This window comes from Oncorhynchus kisutch, linkage group LG18 (genome assembly GCF_002021735.2).
Source record: "Oncorhynchus kisutch isolate 150728-3 linkage group LG18, Okis_V2, whole genome shotgun sequence".
NCBI lineage: Eukaryota > Metazoa > Chordata > Actinopteri > Salmoniformes > Salmonidae > Oncorhynchus > Oncorhynchus kisutch.
In genome coordinates this window covers 7,469,721-7,484,720 of record NC_034191.2, presented here as the reverse complement: position 1 = coordinate 7,484,720, position 15,000 = coordinate 7,469,721, and the positions used below count along the sequence as shown (strand labels likewise).

Sequence of the window (15,000 nt, the reverse complement as noted above, 5' to 3'; positions counted from 1 at the left end):
GTAACACCTCAGACAGGTAACACACCAGACAGGTAACACACCAGACAGACCAGACAGGTAACACACCAGACAGGTAACACATCAGACAGGTAACACATCAGACAGGTAACACCTCAGACAGGTAACACACCAGACAGGTAACACACCAGACAGACCAGACAGGTAACACACCAGACAGGTAACACATCAGACAGGTAACACACCAGACAGGTAACACACCAGACAGGTAACACATCAGACAGGTAACACACCAGACAGGTAACACATCAGACAGACCAGACAGGTAACACACCAGACAGGTAACACATCAGACATGTAACACATCAGACAGGTAACACATCAGACAGGTAACACACCAGACATGTAACACATCAGACATGTAACACATCAGACAGGTAACACACCAGACATGTAACACACCAGACAGACCAGACAGGTAACACATCACACAGGTAACACATCAGACAGATAACACATCAGACAGGTAACACACCAGACAGACCAGACAGGTAACACACCAGACAGGTAACACATCAGACAGGTAACACACCAGACAGGTAACACACCAGACAGGTAACACATCAGACAGGTAACGCATCAGACAGTCGACACATCAGACAGACCAGACAGGTAACACACCAGACAGGTAACACATCAGACAGGTAACACATCAGACAGGTAACACATCAGACAGGTAACACCTCAGACAGGTAACACACCAGACAGGTAACACACCAGACAGACCAGACAGGTAACACACCAGACAGGTAACACATCAGACAGGTAACACACCAGACAGGTAACACACCAGACAGGTAACACATCAGACAGGTAACACACCAGACAGGTAACACATCAGACAGACCAGACAGGTAACACACCAGACAGGTAACACATCAGACATGTAACACATCAGACAGGTAACACATCAGACAGGTAACACACCAGACATGTAACACATCAGACATGTAACACATCAGACAGGTAACACACCAGACATGTAACACACCAGACAGACCAGACAGGTAACACATCAGACAGGTAACACATCAGACAGGTAACACACCAGACAGGTAACACACCAGACAGACCAGACAGGTAACACACCAGACAGGTAACACATCAGACAGGTAACACACCAGACAGGTAACACACCAGACAGGTAACACATCAGACAGGTAACGCATCAGACAGGTGACACATCAGACAGACCAGACAGGTAACACACCAGACAGGTAACACATCAGACAGGTAACACATCAGACAGGTAACACACCAGACAGGTAACACTCATCTCACTGAGTCTTTACATTGTTAAGTTCTAAATATCAGAGTAAGAACTCGACGGACTCTAGAAAAGATTACACCAAGTTTCCCAAAGAATCGAACAGCCGAACAGACAAATACATATTCACTCAAGTACTGATATTTAACTCTTCCTCCTATACTGAGTCTCCTCCTACACATCTGGACAGTCAATTAGCGTTCTAGTTTGCTCTGTATTTTTGTTAATTCTTTCCAATGTGTCAAGTAATTATCTTTTGTTTTCTCATGATTTGGTTGGGTCTAATTGTGCTGCTGTCCTGGGGCTCTGTGGGGTGTCTTTGTGTTTGTGAACAGAGCCCCAGGACCAGCTTGCTTAGGGGACTCTTCTCCAGGTTCATCTACCTGTACGTGATGGCTTTGTTATGGAAGGTTTGGGAATCACTTCCTTTTAGGTGGTTGTAGAATTTAACAGCTCTTTTCTGGATTTTGATCATTAGTGGGTATCGGCCTAATTCTGCTCTGCATGCATTATTTGGTGTTTCACATTGTACACTGAGGATATTTTTGCAGAATTCTGCATGCATCTCAATTTGGTGTTTGTCCCATTTTGTGAATTCTTGGTTGGAGAGCGGACCCCAGACCTCACAACTATAAACGGCAATGAGTTCTTTAACTGAGTCAAGTATTTTTTTGCCAGATCCTAATTGGTATGTCGAATTTTATCTTCCTTTTGATGGCATAGAAAGCCCTTCTTGCCTTGTCTCTCAGCTCATTCACAGCTTTGTGGAATTTATGTGTGGTGTTGATGTTTAGGCTGAGGTATGCATCGTTTTTTGGGTGCTCTAGGGCAATGGTGTCTAGATGGAATTTGTATTTGTGGTCCTGGCGACTGGACCTTTTTTGGAACACCATTATTTTGTCTTACTGAGATTTACTGTCAGGGCCCAGGTCTGGCAGAATCTGTGCAGAAGATCTAGGTGCTGCTGTAGGCCCTACTTGGTTGGTGACAGAAGCACCAGATCTTCAGCAAACAGTAGAATTTTGAATTCAGATTCTAGTAGGGTGAGGCCGGTTATTCTCTCTCTCTCTCTCTCTCGACGGTGAATTGCAGAGCCCTGTGGGCTGAATGAGGACTACCCACTATGAGTGTGTGTCACCCCACAATAACACATTGTATCTTATCACTTACCACTGCACATATCTGCACATATCACCCACATATCACCCATTCATACTGTTAGAGTACATAGACACACACTCTCATGCGTACATACACAAACACACACGCGCGTACACACACACACACACACACACACACACACACACACACACACACACACACACACACACACACACACACATACACAAATGTAATGTGCTGGCTCTTCTCTGTTACTGGGGGAAACTCTGAGTCTGTGACCTCTCTCTGTCAACTGTGGTGTGCTGGCTTTTCTCTGTTACTGTGACACACTGAGGGAAACTGTGAGTCTGACCTTTGACCCAGAGATGGAAATGCAATACACACGCACACGCACAGCACTACGAATACTTTTTCTTCATCCTGAACTCCTATCCCTATCATATGTACCTTCCTCTTCCTCCTTGTGTCCTCAAGAGGAAGCTGACGGTGATTACAACATTCAGGTAACCGGTTGCGTGATCATGTGAGGCACAGGGGGGGGAAGGTGGCTCATAATAATAATGAATGGAATGGCATCAAATACATGAAAACCATATGTTTGATGTATTTGATACCATTCCACCAATTCCGCTCCAGCCATTATCACAAGCCCGTCTTCCTGACCAACCTCGTGTGATGGACAACCACAGAGAGAGAGAGAGAGATCCCCCTAAACCCAGGTGACCTTCAGATGACCTTAATCAGCTGACGACTCACCTTGAGGGAGTCAAAGCAGGCGATGATTCGTCCATTCTCCACCTGGCAGCTCTTGGCAGGGTGTGCAAACTTACACTCGCTGTCCGGTCGCGAGCACGTCCCTCTCTGGAACTCACGACACACCTCCAGGGTCAGCCATTTTGTGTCCCGAATAGGAGTCACGTTGACTGCCATTTTGAACCCGTCAGGAGTAGTCGATTAAGAGCGACCGATATCAAAAACGAAAGGGAGGTCTCAGTGTGTACGAATGTTTGCTCCTGAGAGATATCAAACTAAAGAAGATCAAATAAAACAATCCATCCTAAAAGTGTTTTCTATCCGAGGCCTGTTTGTGGAGGTTGGCCTGGAGTCTCCTAGAATCTATGGCCCATCTTAAGAGCCTTTTACTGAGACTGATGAGATTCCTGCAGTGCCTGTCCCCCAGGGTATGGGATTGTGGCACTGACGGCTTGCTTTTTGCAGGCTGGACCAACTTATGAGCTCATTTCTCTCCTCTCTCTCTCTCTCTCTCTCTCTCTCTCTCTCTCTCTCTCTCTCTTACACTCTTTACCTTTCTCCTCAGCTGAACTGTCAGGCGAGACAGATGGTGAAAGACGCTATTGATCTGGTTGGCTCACGACGTGCAGAGGGAGTAGGGAGCAGGGGAGAGAGTGGAGGGACAGTGAGAGGACAGTCCCCTCTCACACACACAGATGGAATAGAATCACAAGTCCAGAGAAGGGTAGACGTGGCATGGAGGGATTATGGGTGAGATGGGGGCACAACCATGGGTCAAAAAAGCTCAGAGGGCAAGGTTGGCAGTCCTTGGACTCCTGGTGTGTCTTAGCAGTTCCAAACAGCTACAGGCTTCAGGGGGAGGCACTTCTGTCTATGGAGAGGAGAGGCAGTCAGCATTTAACAGAGCAAGAACACAAACAAACACACCAATGCATACTAAAATTAATTCAAACACACACACACACACCAATGCATACTAAAATTAATTCAAACACACACACACACACCAATGCATACTAAAATTTATTTAAACACACACACACACCAATGCATACTAAAATTAATTCAAACACACACACACACCAATGCATACTAAAATTAATTCAAACACACACACACACCAATGCATACTAAAATTAATTCAAACACACACACACACACCAATGCATACTAAAATTAATTCAAACACACACAAACACACCAATGCATACTAAAATTAATTCAAACACAAACACACACACCAATGCATACTAAAATTAATTCAAACACACACACACACACCAATGCATACTAAAATTAATTCAAACACACACAAACACACCAATGCATACTAAAATTAATTCAAACACAAACACACCAATGCATACTAAAATTAATTCAAACACACACACACCAATGCATACTAAAATTAATTCAAACACACACACACTCTAGCTCCCACCGTAGGTCCTAACACCAACTGTCAGCCACTCGACTGGAAAGTCAAATCAAATACCCTATCACTTACAATGAATCATATCTGTTCTTTAAAGGTTTCCAGAATATTTCATCAGGTTGTGGGAACAGCTTTGTTGTAACATTGTGAGAACATCATAAAATATATGTACCCAAAACATCAAAACTGTCCAGTTGCGCATATGATTCCACAATGTTAATTTTTTAAGGTACAAAAATCATTCACCTGATACAGGAATGTTACAAGAACATTCCAGAACATTTTGTCTGTTCTTTACTGGTTCCCAGAACATTTTGTCTGTTCTTTACTGGTTCCCAGAACATTTTGTCTGTTCTTTAATGGTTCCCAGAACATTTAGTCTGTTCTTTAATGGTTCCCAGAACATTTTGTCTGTTCTTTAATGGTTCCCAGAACATTTTGTCTGTTCGTTAATGGTTCCCAGAACATTCTGTCTGTTCTTTAATGGTTCCCAGAATGTTTCATTCAAATGATGGCAAATGGCAAATTAGGAAAGCAGATTAGAAAACATCGCCCCAGATATAATGGCAAGTTGCGTGTATGGACTGTATGTTAGGTGATATAGAGACACATGACATTGTGGCTACAGACGTGAATGCTACGGGTCAGTAGTCACTCAGGCAGGTTACCTTAGTGTTCTTGGGCACAGGCACTATGGTGGTCTGCTTAAAACATGTTGGTACAACAGACTCGGTCAGGGACAGGCTGAAAATGTCAGCGATGCGTCTCTGTGTGTGGAGTGAAGGTGGTCTAGAGTTGTTTTCCTTCTGGTTGCACATGTAACATGCTGATAGAAATGAGGTAAATGGATTAGAGTTTCCCTGTTTGGGTTAGGGGGCAGCATTTTCACGTTCGGATAAAAAGAGTGCCCAGAGTAAACTTCCGGCTACTCAGGCCCGGAAGCTAATATATGCATATTATTAGTAGATTTGAATAGAAAACACTCTAAAGATTCTAAAACTGTTTGAATGATGTCTGTAAGTATGACAAAACTCATATGGCAGGCGAAAACCTGAGACAAATCCAACCAGGAAGTGGGAAATCTGAGGTTTGTAGGTTTTCAACTCATTGCCTTTATAATATACAGTGTCTATGGGGTCATATTGCACTTCCTAAGGCTTCCACTAGATGTCAACAGTCTTTAGAACCTTGTTTGAGGCTTCTACTGTGAAGGAGCAGGGAATGAGAGCTGTTTCAACCAGATGTCTGGCAGAGTGCCATGAGTTGGCCACGCGCACGGCCGTGAGAGTGACCTGCGTTCCATTGCATTTCTGAAGACAAAGGAATTCTCCGGTTGAAACGTTATTGAATATTTATGTTAAAAACATTCTAAAGATTGCGCGCCAATGCGCCAATGTAAACTGATATTTTACATACAACTTTATCGAACAAAACAAAAATGTATTGTGCAACATGAAGTTCTATGAGTGCCATCTGATGAAGATCATCAAAGGTTAGTGATTAATTTAATCTCTATTTCTGCTTTCTGTGACTCCTCTCTTTGGTTGGGAAATGGCTGTATGTGTTTTACATAATCATATGGTGTGCTTTCGCTGTAAAGCCTTTTTGATATCGGACACGAGGGGTAGATTAACAACAAGTTAAGCTTTAATTTGGTATATTGCACTTGTGAATGCATGAAAATTACATATTTCAAAAAAATATTTTTGAATTTCGCGCTCTGCCTTTTCAGCGGAACGCTAGCAGAACCATAAGAAGTTACACTCCCCGGCCACTAGGAGCGCCGCCTCTGGATGAGCATTTTCTTGTTTCCTTATGGCTTTATTACTGCTCGTTGAGTGCCGTCTTAGTTCATCGGTTTGTGATGGTTGATAGACAGCTACGAAAAATGTAGATGGAAAGTAAATAGTGTGGCCAACAGCTTATCATCAGATACTCTACCTCAGGCGAGTAAAATCTTGAGACTTCCTTAATATTAGATTTCATGCACAAACTGTTAATTACAAACAGGCACAGACCATCATGCCTTGTCTTACCAGAGGCAGCTGTTCTATCTTGCCAATGGACCGAAAACCCAGGCAGCTGTATGTTATCCATGCTGTTGTTCAGCCAGGACTCGGTGAAGCATAAGATATTATTTGTGTGCTCTCCTACAGGTAAAGCAGATCGGGAAGTCTTTCATCCGCAGACCGATGTGCTCGTTGAACGGTGTGATGACCCTCCCACTCTTGTCTGCCAAATTCTCTCTCTTTGCTCTTGTTTTTCTTAATAGGATGTCGGTGGGCGGAGCCGGGAAGGTCGTCAGCGAAATGGGACACAGGTGTGTCCCGGGATAAATACACCTCTTCCCCATTCATTGAGGAGACTCTCTCCATGCAGAAGCACTGTTAGATTTTGGTTGTGGCTTTTTTATTTGTTTGTTTTGGCACCTTTCAACACCCCTCATTATCACATTTAACCACTCACTTACACGACTGATTACTGACTACACACACCATTGTTAATTGTATTTAGTTTACTTCAGTTAATAAATATATTTTGTTATTCCTTATCTCCAAGTTGTCTTCCTTTTAGTTACGGACTTCGAGCCGATTCATGACAACGGTTCAATAAGACGCTCAAACAAAGACTGCGGAATGTCATCGAGCGGGACTGGAAGAAGTGGGTCCAGCTATTAACCCATCTAATGTTCTGGATCCGTGAAGTGCCGTAGGCCTCCACTGGGTTTCCCCCTAATGACCTGCTCTATGGGAGGTGACCAGCCTACTGGAGAAGGTGATAACCCAGAAGAGGTCTCCTGGAAGAGACCAGCCTACTGGAGAAGGCGGTAACCCGGAAGAGGTCTCCTGGAGGAGATGACGTGGCCTACTGGAGAATGTGGTAACCCGGAAGAGGTCTCCTGGAGGAGACCGGCCTACTGAGAAGGTGGTGTCATGACGTTGCCCTTTTTGGGTACAGCAAGCCCCATCCCCCTCTCCCTATCTCATTCACATAGGCTGCTGTGGTCAGAGGGAGGTCGTAAATTCCGGGAGGAGATGATCTCCTCATGGCCACAGTATAGAGACAGAGTGAAGTTTCATAGAGAACAAAGGAATTTCTTCCACCTCACAGAACTTGAGGTCCAAACAACATTTATGTTCTGGAGAAGGTATAAAAGATCGGTGAAGAATCCAGCTACGAACTGGTCCGTTTGGTACATGTTTATAAACTCATGGGAGACGTTGCGGCCACATTACCATAACACTGTTTATATTATAGCCTCAGATATGAGGTTTACATCGAATTGTTGGATAAGATGAATGAGTGAGGATGATACTGTTTGTAAAATTGTGTAATGTGATTTTGGACTGTTTAATGAAGGAAACTCCAATTCCCTTTTGAGTTGAACTAAATCAGAGGACCACCCATGAGCCCAGTTTGGGTCGGGCATCCACATTTACCCCCCCCCCCCTGTAGAATCATCTGCACAACTGGACAGTTTTTGTGTTTTGGGAATGACCCCACAACGTTCTTGCAATATCAGTCAAATGTTTTATACAAACATTCCATAATCAACACCACATTTTAAAAATGCTTGTGTCATGAGAAAATAATGTTCTGAGAGAGAGAGAGAGGGGGAGAGAGAGAGAGACAGAGAGAGACAGAGAGAGAGACAGAGAGAGACAGAGAGAGACAGAGAGAGACAGAGAGAGAGACAGAGAGAGAGAGAGAGAGAGGGGGAGAGAGAGAGACAGAGAGAGACAGAGAGAGAGACAGAGAGAGAGAGAGAGAGAGAGGGAGGAGTGAAAGTGAGCGAGAGGAGAGAGAAGCGAGGGAGGGAGAGAAGCGCCGCAAAGCGAGCATGAGGTTTTCACTTTCTATTCTCCGAGAGAGAGAGAGAGAGAGAGAGAGGCCATACAGATGGATATTGGGTCACACTTTATTAGGACAGTCCATCTGTAAGTGCACTAGTTTCAGCACTCTGTTGAGTGCATGCTAAGGTTAGGGCTAGGGTAATAGGTTAGAGGTCAGCTGAAGTGTTACTAATATAGTAGAGACTGTAGCTAGTTGAAATGTTACTAATATAGTAGATACTGTAGCTAGCTGAAATGTTACTAATATAGTCAATACTGTAGCTAGCTGAAATGTTACTAATATAGTAAATACTGTAGCTAGCTGAAATGTTACTAATATAGTAGATACTGTAGCTAGCTGAAGTGTTACTAATATAGTAGATACTGTAGCTAGTTGAAATGTTACTAATATAGTAGATACTGTAGCTAGCTGAAGTGTTACTAATATAGTAGATACTGTAGCTAGTTTAAATGTTACTAATATAGTCGATACTGTAGCTAGCTGAAATGTTACTAATATAGTAGAGACTAGCTAGTTGAAATGTTACTAATATAGTAGATACTGTAGCTAGTTGAAATGTTACTAATATGGTAGATACTGTAGCTAGCTGAAGTGTCACTAATATAGTAGAAACTGTAGCTAGCTGAAGTGTTACTAATATAGTAGATACTGTAGCTAGTTTAAATGTTACTAATATAGTAGATACTGTAGCTAGTTTAAATGTTACTAATATAGTAGATACTGTAGCTAGCTGAAGTGTTACTAATATAGTAGATACTGTAGCTAGTTGAAATGTTACTAATATAGTCGATACTGTAGCTAGCTGAAGTGTTACTAATATAATAGATACTGTAGCTAGTTGAAGTGTTACTAATATAATAGATACTGTAGCTAGTTGAAGTGTTACTAATATAGTCGATACTGTAGCTAGCTGAAATGTTACTAATATAGTAGATACTGTAGCTAGCTGAAATGTTACTAATATAGTAGAGACTAGCTAGTTGAAATGTTACTAATATAGTAGATACTGTAGCTAGTTGAAATGTTACTAATATAGTCGATACTGTAGCTAGCTGAAATGTTAATAATATAGTAGAGACTAGCTAGTTGAAATGTTACTAATATAGTAGATACTGTAGCTAGTTGAAATGTTACTAATATAGTAGATACTGTAGCTAGCTGAAGTGTTACTAATATAGTAGAAACTGTAGCTAGCTGAAGTGTTACTAATATAGTAGATACTGTAGCTAGTTGAAATGTTACTAATATAGTAGATACTGTAGCTAGTTGAAATGTTACTAATATAGTAGATACTGTAGCTAGCTGAAGTGTTACTAATATAGTAGAAACTGTAGCTAGCTGAAGTGTTACTAATATAGTAGATACTGTAGCTATTTTAAATGTTACTAATATAGTAGATACTGTAGCTAGTTGAAATGTTACTAATATAGTAGATACTGTAGCTAGCTGAAGTGTTACTAATATAGTAGATACTGTAGCTAGTTGAAATGTTACTAATATAGTAGATACTGTAGCTAGTTGAAATGTTACTAATATAGTAGATACTGTAGCTAGTTTAAATGTTACTAATATAGTAGACTGTAGCTAGCTGAAATGTTACTAATATAGTAGATACTGTAGCTAGCTGAATTGTTACTAATATAGTAGATACTGTAGCTAGCTGAATTGTTACTCTACCTCTCTACTTGCTTCTCACATGAGTCAAGTCACATTTTTATTTTCAATTCAATTCACGTCTCAACACACCTGACCAGATAACAACAAATATTACACACCTGGAAAATCTGTATGTTGACCTGCTCCCAGAAACCTTTAGTCAGAAATAGCTCTACGTTGACCTGCTCCCAGACACCTTTAATCAGAAATAGCTCTACGTTGACCTGCTCCCAGAAACATTTAGTCAGAAATAGCTCTACGTTGACCTGCTCCCAGAAACCTTTAGTCAGAAATAGCTCTACGTTGACCTGCTCCCAGACACATTTAGTCAGAAATAGCTCTACGTTGACCTGCTCCCAGACACATTTAGCCAGAAATAGCTCTACGTTGACCTGCTCCCAGACACCTTTAATCAGAAATAGCTCTACGTTGACCTGCTCCCAGACACCTTTAGTCAGAAATAGCTCTACGTTGACCTGCTCCCAGACACCTTTAGTCAGAAATAGCTCTACGTTGACCTGCTCCCACACACCTTCAGTCATAAGTAGTACCTAAGCATGGTGCATGAGGAGAGAAGAGGACAGAAAGAGAGACATATGGTTTGGAGAGGAGGGAGGAGGTGAACACACTCCATTGTTCAGATAATGACTGTTGATGTGTTGCAGCCTGGTCTCCTATTATATCTCCACTGTGGTGAACTACTTTCTAAGTCCAATGCTGGAATTCTGGGAAAGTGTGTGTGTGTGTGTTTGTGTGTGTGTGTGTGTGTGTGTGTGTCAGACAGACGGGAGGGAGGGAGGGAGGGAGGGAGGGAGGGAGGGAGGGAGGGAGGGAGGGAGGGAGGGAGGGAGGGAGGGAGGGAGGGAGGGAGGGAGGGAGGGAGGGAGGGAGGGAGGGAGGGAGGGAGGGAGGGAGGGAGGGTAATGTTAGAGGATAAAGAGGAGACATCTCCATTCAATAAGATGATACAGACATCTCCATTCAATAAGATGATACAGACATCTCCATTCAATAAGAGGATACAGACATCTCCATTCAATAAGAGGATACAGACATCTCCATTCACTAAGAGGATACAGACATCTCCCTTCAATAAGAGGATACAGACATCTCCATTCAATAAGATGATACAGACATCTCCATTCAATAAGATGATACAGACATCTCCATTCACTAAGATGATACAGACATCTCCATTCAATAAGATGATACAGACATCTCCATTCACTAAGAGGATACAGACATCTCCATTCACTAAGAGGATACAGACATCTCCATTCAATAAGAGGATACAGACATCTCCATTCACTAAGAGGATACAGACATCTCCCTTCAATAAGAGGATACAGACATCTCCATTCACTAAGAGGATACAGACATCTCCCTTCAATAAGAGGATACAGACATCTCCATTCACTAAGATGATACAGACATCTCCATTCAATAAGAGGATACAGACATCTCCATTCACTAAGAGGATACAGACATCTCCATTCACTAAGAGGATACAGACATCTCCCTTCAATAAGAGGATACAGACATCTCCATTCACTAAGATGATACAGACATCTCCATTCACTAAGATGATACAGACATCTCCATTCAATAAGAGGATACAGACATCTCCCTTCAATAAAAGGATACAGACATCTCCATTCACTAAGATGATACAGACATCTCCATTCAATAAGAGGATACAGACATCTCCATTCACTAAGAGGATACAGACATCTCCATTCACTAAGAGGATACAGACATCTCCATTCAATAAGAGGATACAGACATCTCCATTCACTAAGATGATACAGACATCTCCATTCAATAAGAGGATACAGACATCTCCATTCACTAAGCAGCCAGATTTACCTACTCTCCTCCACACTGCTGATTTCATCCTTCCTCTTCCTCTTCTCCTGCACTGAGGGGCAGGCGTAATCTGACGGACAGGTCAGGGGTCTGTTTTTCTGCCTCAAAAGGCCAAGAAAATAATAAAAGTTAAGACCCACTAGACAGTCGGCCGCAGATCTCTGTGAAGACCTGTAAAGAAGTTAGAGCAAGGTATCGCCTCGCTCTCTTCTGTCACTCCCAGGAGGTGTGAGAGCCGACCCCCTCCCTCTATCCCTCAGTCCCTCCATCCCCCTTTGCTCACGTACCCAGGCCTGTGTGTTCCTAGTGGCAATTTTCTCTCTCCAACACCTGCATGGCCTTCTATAAGAAAAACCTTTGGTCGAGAACACAAGACTCACACACACACACAGAGAGATGAAACCAGTGTGAAATGGCTGGCTAATAAGATTTGCATTCTAGAAAAGATCGGTGAATTCACTCGACCTGAGACCTTGAAGAAGTTCCCCTTGCTCTGAAAGGGCTGTGGCTTTTGTCGGAGCGAAAAGGAACAAAACTTAAAAGTGTGACTGTTGTCGATGTGTGCATGGGATCCCTGGTTCAAGCCCAGGCTGGAGAGAGGTGGAAGCAACACCATGACACACGGACGCACCCACACACACTGCTAATACGTGTCATTATATGTGTGAAAACCTGGAGCCCTTACAGTAGCTGGATGCTGTACCAGGGTGAGATAGAACACACAGCTAATTATATAGAACACACAGCTAATTATATAGAACACACAGCTATATAGAACACACAGCTAATGTATATAGAACACACAGCTAATGTATATAGAACACACAGCTAATGAATATAGAACACACAGCTATATAGAACACACAGCTATATAGAACACACAGCTAATGAATATAGAACACACAGCTATATAGAACACACAGCTATATAGAACACACAGTTATATAGAACACACAGCTAATGTATATAGAACACACAGCTAATGTTTATAGAACACACAGCTAATGTATATAGAACACACAGCTAATGAATATAGAACACACAGCTAATTATATAGAACACACAGCTATATAGAACACACAGCTAATTATATAGAACACACAGCTATATAGAACACACAGCTAATGTATATAGAACACACAGCTAATGTATATAGAACACACAGCTAATGTATATAGAACACACAGCTAATGTATATAGAACACACAGCTATATAGAACACACAGCTAATGTATATAGAACACACAGCTAATGTATATAGAACACACAGCTAATGTATATAGAACACACAGCTATATAGAACACACAGCTAATGTATATAGAACACACAGCTAATGTATATAGAACACACAGCTATATAGAACACACAGCTAATGTATATAGAACACACAGCTATATAGAACACACAGCTAATGTATATAGAACACACAGCTATATAGAACACACAGCTAATGTATATAGAACACACAGCTATATAGAACACACAGCTAATGTATATAGAACACACAGCTAATGTATATAGAACACACAGCTATATAGAACACACAGCTAATGAATATAGAACACACAGCTAATGTATATAGAACACACAGCTAATTATATAGAACACACAGCTATATAGAACACACAGCTATATAGAACACACAGTTATATAGAACACACAGCTAATGTATATAGAACACACAGCTAATTATATAGAACACACAGCTTTATTGAACACACAGTTATATAGAACACACAGTTATATAGAACACACAGTTATATAGAACACACAGTTATATAGAACACACAGTTATATAGAACACACAGTTATATAGAACACACAGTTATATAGAACACACAGTTATATAGAACACACAGTTATATAGAACACACAGTTATATAGAACACACAGTTATATAGAACACACAGTTATATAGAACACACAGTTATATAGAACACACAGTTATATAGAACACACAGCTATATAGAACACACAGCTATATAGAACACACAGCTATATAGAACACACAGCTATATAGAACACACAGCTATATAGAACACACAGTTATATAGAACACACAGTTATATAGAACACACAGCTATATAGAACACACAGTTATATAGAACACACAGCTATATAGAACACACAGTTATATAGAACACACAGCTATATAGAACACACAGCTATATAGAACACACAGCTATATAGAACACACAGCTATATAGAACACACAGTTATATAGAACACACAGCTATATAGAACACACAGCTATATAGAACACACAGCTATATAGAACACACAGCTATATAGAACACACAGCTATATAGAACACACAGTTATATAGAACACACAGTTATATAGAACACACAGCTATATAGAACACACAGTTATATAGAACACACAGCTATATAGAACACACAGCTACATAGAACACACAGCTACATAGAACACACAGCTATGTATATAGAACACACAGCTAATGTATATAGAACACACAGCTAATGTATATAGAACACACAGCTATATAGAACACACAGCTAATGTATATAGAACACACAGCTAATGTATATAGAACACACAGCTATATAGAACACACAGCTAATGTATATAGAACACACAGCTATATAGAACACACAGCTAATGTATATAGAACACACAGCTATATAGAACACACAGCTAATGTATATAGAACACACAGCTATATAGAACACACAGCTAATGTATATAGAACACACAGCTAATGTATATAGAACACACAGCTATATAGAACACACAGCTAATGAATATAGAACACACAGCTAATGTATATAGAACACACAGCTAATTATATAGAACACACAGCTATATAGAACACACAGCTATATAGAACACACAGTTATATAGAACACACAGCTAATGTATATAGAACACACAGCTAATTATATAGAACACACAGCTTTATTGAACACACAGTTATATAGAACACACAGTTATATAGAACACACAGTTATATAGAACACACAGTTATATAGAACACACAGCTATATAGAACACACAGTTATATAG

General features: G+C 41.0%; 1 protein-coding gene across 2 annotated transcripts in view; it reads right to left on the bottom strand.

Annotated features, from left to right (window-relative positions):
- LOC109886410 (muscleblind-like protein 1) overlaps positions 1–15,000 on the bottom strand; it is a 132,469-nt gene that overhangs the window by 95,874 nt on the left and 21,595 nt on the right. For both annotated transcript variants that reach the window (XM_031796213.1, XM_031796214.1), the window contains exon 2: positions 3,164–4,031. In XM_031796213.1, coding sequence (XP_031652073.1) covers positions 3,164–3,337 — 174 coding nt within the window. In that variant the 5' untranslated portion in view covers positions 3,338–4,031. The remainder of the gene's footprint in view (positions 1–3,163; positions 4,032–15,000) is intronic.